This window comes from Gopherus flavomarginatus, chromosome 12 (assembly GCF_025201925.1).
Source record: "Gopherus flavomarginatus isolate rGopFla2 chromosome 12, rGopFla2.mat.asm, whole genome shotgun sequence".
Lineage (NCBI taxonomy): Eukaryota > Metazoa > Chordata > Testudines > Testudinidae > Gopherus > Gopherus flavomarginatus.
In genome coordinates, this window is record NC_066628.1 from 49,563,357 (window position 1) to 49,569,879 (window position 6,523).

General features: G+C 63.6%; 1 protein-coding gene across 1 annotated transcript; it reads right to left on the reverse strand.

Moving 5' to 3' along the window:
• Positions 1-185: 185 nt before the first annotated feature.
• Positions 186-6,127, reverse strand: BTBD17 (BTB domain containing 17). Its single transcript, XM_050920816.1, has 3 exons — positions 6,017-6,127; positions 3,748-4,024; positions 186-2,193 (listed from the first exon to the last, which is right to left on the reverse strand). The coding sequence occupies exons 1-3, from the start codon at positions 6,108-6,110 to the stop codon at positions 1,113-1,115; spliced, it is 1,452 nt and encodes a 483-aa protein (XP_050776773.1). The 5' UTR covers positions 6,111-6,127; the 3' UTR covers positions 186-1,112.
• Positions 6,128-6,523: the final 396 nt, after the last annotated feature.

The window sequence follows — 6,523 nt, forward strand, 5'->3', positions numbered from 1 at the left end:
GGCTAGGCAGGTCAGACTGGATCAGAATGGTCCCTTCCGGCTTTGGGGCCCGTGAGCCCCCGGGGCAGAAGGCCAGAGGTCACCCTGCTACCTGTTCTGAGCAGCGTTTCAGGCTGATGTCCCAACAGAGGAAACATCTGCGATGCTACAAGACAGCCCCCCTGAAAGCAGCACCACCCAGAGGCTCTTTTTCGGCTGTTTATTTGGAAGTTGGTGCAAGTGGCATTTGTCCGGGAGGCCCCGAGCATCGCCCGGGAGGCAAAGAGAAGCAGCCGGTGTCTGTCTGTCCATCAGGTCCCTGGAAGGACGAGAGGAGAACGCAGCGCTTGCTGGGAACTCCCAGCCTGGCACGTCCCGCGATGCAGTGCGGGGGGCTCTGGGTGGCTCAGCCGGGTCAGAACGTACAGCAGAACCGGGGGAGCTGAGTGGGCGAATCCCTCCTGGGGAACACTCTGAATTCCCTCAGTTACCCCCACCAGGTACCCTGCGCTAGCACTGCCAGGCTGGGAGCCGGAATGACTGGCCCTGAGGATGCCCAGAGAGCGAGCGATGGGAGCATTGGGTGGGGACCCAGCTGGTTCCCATGATGGAACCTGCCAGTGCAGACAAGCCCTCCCTGCTCCAAGCCTGGAGTGACAGTGTGTGTCAGACCGTCTTGGGAGCTGGGGGTGGGTGCACGCTGTAGACTTTAAAACTAGCTTTAAAAGGGCGGCGGGGGGGGTGGGGCGCGGAGGTTGAATTTTGAAGAGAGACACTCAGGGGCTTGGTTCTCAGTGTCCTCCCAAGGGGGGATACCTCTTCCATTGCCTGTATCCGCAGGCTCTGACCCTCCCAGCACCCCGAGAGCCCAGCCTGGGGGAGACGTGGCATCGTGGTCATCCCCCGCCCAGCCCACAGGGGCCCTGAAGTCGGAAGGGGTGGAGCTGCCCTTGCAGGTACATCTCTGGAAACAATCTCGCTGCTTTAAGTCACTTCTACCTAGGAACCCCCCAGCTTTGTGAGCTCAGTGGTCCTCTGCGTGGGGCACAGGCCGCCCTTTCCAGGGTCTGGGCGCAGCGCGCCAGGCTACGGGGTTACCCTGAGCAGCCAGTCCCCAGCACCTTTCTGCCCAGCTACTTCCTGACCTTGATCAGCGAGTGGTAGACGGGCTTGACAACCAGGTGCAGGTGCAGGGAGTTGTCGATCAGGTACTCGGAGGTGCGCTTCTGCAGGTCGGCGTGTGCCAGGAAATCAGCCAGCTCGTCCGTGCTCTGGTGGAAGCTGTACGCGTGTTTCACGAAGATTCGCCCCTGCTGCCGCACCCCCACCAGGACGGTCTTCTGGAAGCTGACGCCCGCGAAGTCAGAGCTGGTCATAGCCGGGGTGATCACCAGCCGGGGCCGCCCGTCCTCGATCCGGATGGACTGGATGGCTCCAGAGACAGAGTCCGAGTAGACGGGGCGCAGGCTGACGGGCAGCCAGCGTGGGGAGAAGAGGACGTTCCAGGTCACCCGCTTGCTGGCGTCATGGTTGCTGGGGCCCAGCTGGGTTTGGAAGCTGGTGCTGCGGTCATCGCGGGCCGGGTTGTTGATGACCCACGGGGAGCCCCAGGAGCTGGAGAGGTAGTTCCGGGGCAGGAACATGCTGCAGTTGACGTCGAAGTACTTGGCGAAGTGGATGGGGGAGGTGGAGTGGAACTGGAAGGCCTGGAAGAGCAGGTCCTGGATGGCCCCATAGTGCCGCACCATCACCGCCGACTGCTTCTGCAGGTGAAACAGGTGGCTGGGGGGGATCATGGCGTAGCGGATGGAGCGCAGCACCTTCACCACCACAGGGGCTTCGGGCTGCTTGCGGCCCAGCCACTCCTCGACGGCGGCGTACAGCTCCAGCTCGCTCTGCAGCACCAGGTCGGAGCGCTCCAGCAGCAGCACCAGCAGCTCCGCGCTGACCGTGGCCCACTCGGCGCCGCCCATGATGGCCGAGAGGTTCCAGGCCAGGAACTGCAGGCAGCTCTCCTGCAAGCCCACGTCCCTGATCTTCACTGCGTAGTGATACCAGCCGACCACGTGGCCCTGGCTGGACTCGCTGGCCAGGTGGCTTTTCATGTACTCAGCCACCCCGCGCTGGAGCATGGAGACGCGGTATTTGCTAGCGAGCCGGTGCAGAGGGATGGCCTGGTGCAGCAGGATGGAGATCTCCCCGCAATACAGATACCTGGGCGCAAAGAGTGACACAGCACCCCCGGCATTAGCTCTCCCCACACCTCATGGGGAAGGGCAGCTCTGCCAGTGCCCCTCACTCCCAACCCACAGCCGCCTGCTATCCCAGCCCTGGATTCCCCTGCCCACAGCTCTGCCGGTGCCCCTCACTCCCGACCCATAGCCCCTGCTATCCCAGCCCTGGGTTCCCCCTGCCCACAGCTCTGCTGGTGCCCCTCAATCCCGACCCACAGCCCCTGCTATCCCAGCCCTGGGTTCCCCCTGCCCACAGCTCTGCCAGTGCCCCTCAATCCCGACCCACAGCCCCTGCTATCCCAGCCCTGGGTTCCCCCTGCCCACAGCTCTGCCGGTGCCCCTCACTCCCAACCCACAGCCTCTGCTATCCCAGCCCTGGATTCCCCTGCCCACAGCTCTGCTGGTGCCCCTCAATCCCGACCCACTGCCCCTTGGTAGCCCAGCCCTGGACTCCCCTCCGCCAGCTCTGCCGGTGCCCCTCGACCCCGACCCACTGCCAGACAACTAGGGTGACCAGACAGCAAGTGTGAAAAATCGGGACGGGGCTGGGGGTCATAGGTGCCTATATAAGGAAAAGCCCCAAATATCGGGACTGTGCCTATAAAATCAGGACATCTGGTCACCCTAAGCTAAACTGTTGGTGTGGCCTGGGGCAGACTGGGACATCTCTGTACAGCTCCCCTATGAGGGTTTGAGCCCAGCTCCCTGATAGTGGGGGCCCTGTAGTCCTGATACCCAGGGCCGGCTCTAGCTTTTTTACCTCCCCATTGGCGGCACTTTGGCGACAGCTTTACCACTCCGCTTCATTCATTGCTGGCAATCCGGAGGCTAGTCCTTCCCTCCGAGAGGGACTGAGGAACCTGCTGCCGAACTGCAGCCGAAGACCCGGACATGCCGCCCAGGGCCGGCTCCAGGCCCCAGCACACCAAGCGTGTGCTTGGGTCGGCATGCCACCGGGGGCGCTCTGCCAGTTGCAAGGAGGGTGGCAGGCAGCTCCGGTAGACCTCCCACAGGTGTCCCTGCAGAGGGTCCGCTGGTCCCGCGGCTCCGGTGGAGTATCCGCAGGCATGCCTGCGGGAGGTCCACTGGAGCCGCGGGACCAGCGGACCCTCTGCAGCCACGTCTGCGGGACATCCACTGGAGCCGCGGGACCAGCGAGCGGCAGAGCACCCCCTGTGGTGTGCCGCCGTGCTTGGGGCGGCGAAATGGCTAGAGCCGGCCCTAATGCCGCCCCTTCCCATTGGCGGCCCCAAGCACCTGCTTCCTTTGCTGGTGCCTGGAGCCGGCCCCACTAAAACCCTCCCTCCCCTCTTCTCTCAGCCCCTCTGCCAGTATTTTCCTGGCTCATTTTGTAGCTGGCATCGGGCCTGTCTGGCTCTCCCTGTGCCCAGCCTCTCTCCAGACGGGGGAGTGGTGCCAGTGGCCTGGTCCCCTGTGTGAGGAGGTTCACCCCACCCCACCCGCCCAGGGGTGTCAGTGCCCCGCTCCCCCACCTGCCCAGGGCAGTCAGAGCCCCCCGCCCCCCTCCACACACCTGATGAACTTCTCGAAGAGCGCAGCGTTGTCAGCCGGCTCGTGCAGTGTCACCATGGTCTGGTTGTGCAGGAGGCTCTCGAAGGCTTCGCTCTGTAGGGCCAGGAGCAGCTGGTGGGTGTGGAAGACCTTGACCTCGTCGGAGCCGGCGGTGCGCACCCGCAGCGTGGTGTCGCTGGTGTTGCCATCCTGCAGCAGCTCCTGCAGCCGGTGGATCAGCGCCAGCGAGTGGTTAATGGTGGCCCCGGCGGCCTCGCCGCTGAGATCCGCTTTCTGGGCTGTGCGGGGGGACAGACACGCTGAACTGTGGGTATGTGCAGGGTGCTGGAGGGCAGGACACATGGGAGTGGTCTTGGAAAGCGGGGGCCAGGCCAGCCCATGGCAATGGCACCTGGGAGCGATGGCTGGCGGGGCCTGGGAATGGCACATGGGGCTGGGGGAGGGGGTTGGGAGGAGGATGGTAATGGGGGGATGAGGAGGGGTTGTGGGCACAATAGTGGAGGTAATGAGGGTGCTGTGGGCAGGCACAGGAAGCCGCAACACAACGTGCTGTAATCCTTAGCCTCTCTGCACAGCTTGCAAAGTGTTCACGGGGGGCCCCCGGCCCAGCCCCCCTGCAGTCCTCTACGATGAGATACAAATGCCCCCACGTCAGGGCTGGAAGAGACCCAGGAGTTTGTCCGGCCATTCCCCGGCCCCAGAGGACTCAGCCCGCGCCCCCCTGGTGCCCTGAGAGGAACCACAAAGAACCAGCATGACCCGTTCCATTCCTGGGCTTGGCCTGGGTCCCAGCTGGCTCTGCTCGCAGGCCCTGGTCTCTCGGGGGCCAGTGGGAGGAGAAACCCGCCCTGGGACATTATCATTGTGCTGCGGGTTCGTTCTCCCCAGATGGCAGAAGATCCCCTTGCTTTGGAACAGCTCCTGGAAGATCAGCGTAACGTGTGCGCAGGAGGGCAGGATCCAAGCCCTGGGCTACTCGACTCTGGGGCTTCGGTGCCACTCCCTACCCCACAGCTGAGCCCTCCCCCCGGTAGCCTGCTTGAGCTGCTGGGAGCCCCCTTGCAAGAAGAAATGGCTTAAGCAGCTGGCCTGTTCCCAGAGGACCCCAGTCTCTTGCATTGGCCACGGGCTCACTGACCACCCACTCCATGGAGCGACTGGGAGCATGACACACACTTCTGCTGCCCCCCAGTGCCAGCTGCCCTTCAGCGCCAACTGCCCAGGGTGCCGGGCCAGCCCAGGAGCCCACTCCCCCAGAGGCAATCCCAGCTAGTGGGGGAGGTTCCCCCGGCCCTGGCTACCAGAGTGAGTATTTGCTAACCCCGAGGAGCTGGCTCCCAGCCACCCTGACTGATTCACAGCCCATCATTAACTCAATGAAAATGCTGCCACTTAGCTAACGGGATGAATTAAACCCAGCTGCCAAGTCAAGTTTCCCTGTGCTGCTTTCCAGCAGCTTCCTGCTCCCGCTGCTCAGCCAGGATGGGAGGAGATGCAGGGCTGCGGGGAGGAATTGCTCCTTCAAGGGACAGCGCCCGGAGCTGGCAAACTCGCGCTGTTTGTGGATCCGTACCGAAAAGCCAGCGGTGACTGGGTTTGTGACTTTATCCGGAGAGCAGGAAATGCCCCCAACTTGGGCATGGCCTCTGAGCGCCAACGGCAGGGCCTGTCGGCTCCCTCTGCCTGGCACCCAGCCCCGTGGTACTGGCCTACGTGGCAGGCACAATTGCCTCGATTTCCCTGGAGCCAGAGCTGCTTGCACCCGCGGTGAATTTGGCCCGCTATTATAGCTCTTAAATCCACATTGTCAGCGGTTCTCCTGCGGATTACCCTTCCCTGCACGGATGAGCTCCCCACTAAACCCAACTGAGTGGGGATTAGCAACTTGCTTGCAAGCCAGGCCGGAGGAGTGGGGGGCTGTTCCCATCCCACCGCAGCTCAGGGCCTGGCCGCTCCGTCCTGGCGTGGATTTGCCGCACCTATGGGCCTGGCTGGGGCGCTAGCACCCAAGGGTGCCGTCGGGGCGCGGGCTTGGCTGAGCGCTGAATGGCCCAAGTTGCAACGCCAAGGTCAAGGTGGATGCCCCAGTCTCTGGCTGTCCTGTGGCCCCAGTCAGCTGCCAGTGCAGCCCCTTTCCCAGCAGTGCCAGGAACGTTGTCTGGATTCCCAGGCCCCTTCCCCAGAGCCATCTGCTTTGCCCCACCCTGGTCCCCTGCCCCCATCAGTCCCTGGTCTGCCCCACAGCTCAGCAGCCAGGCACCCTCCCTTACCTGCTTGGACAGGGAGTAGGAGCAGCAGGAAGGTGGCCCAGCTGCAGCCCCCTCGCCGGGGCACGGCTGGCCTGGCCCCCAGCAGCCCAGCCATGGCTCTGCCAGCGCCCGGCGAAGGGGATCAGCCCTGCACTGAGCGGGTGATGTGCCGCCCTGACTCTTTATGTAGGACACTGACCCTCCCAGCCCCGCGCCATTGATTGGTGGAAACGGACAACAGCTGTTACCAAGGAAACCACTTCAGATGGTGAATTGATTTCTTTCAGCACGGCGGCTCACGCCACGTAATGCCAACGCGTGTTCCCACTTGATCCCGCTCTCTGCGCTCGACCGCGTGGGCACGGCTTGCACAGGCAGCCTCGCTGGCTTGGAAGGGCACGTGCCTGTCTACACCAGGGTCACGGGGCAGCAGAGTCACTCCAGATTTACACCGGGGTCACGGGGAATCGGCCCCATCAGAGTCAGCAGAGTCGCTCCGGATTTACACCAGGGTCACGGGGAATCGGC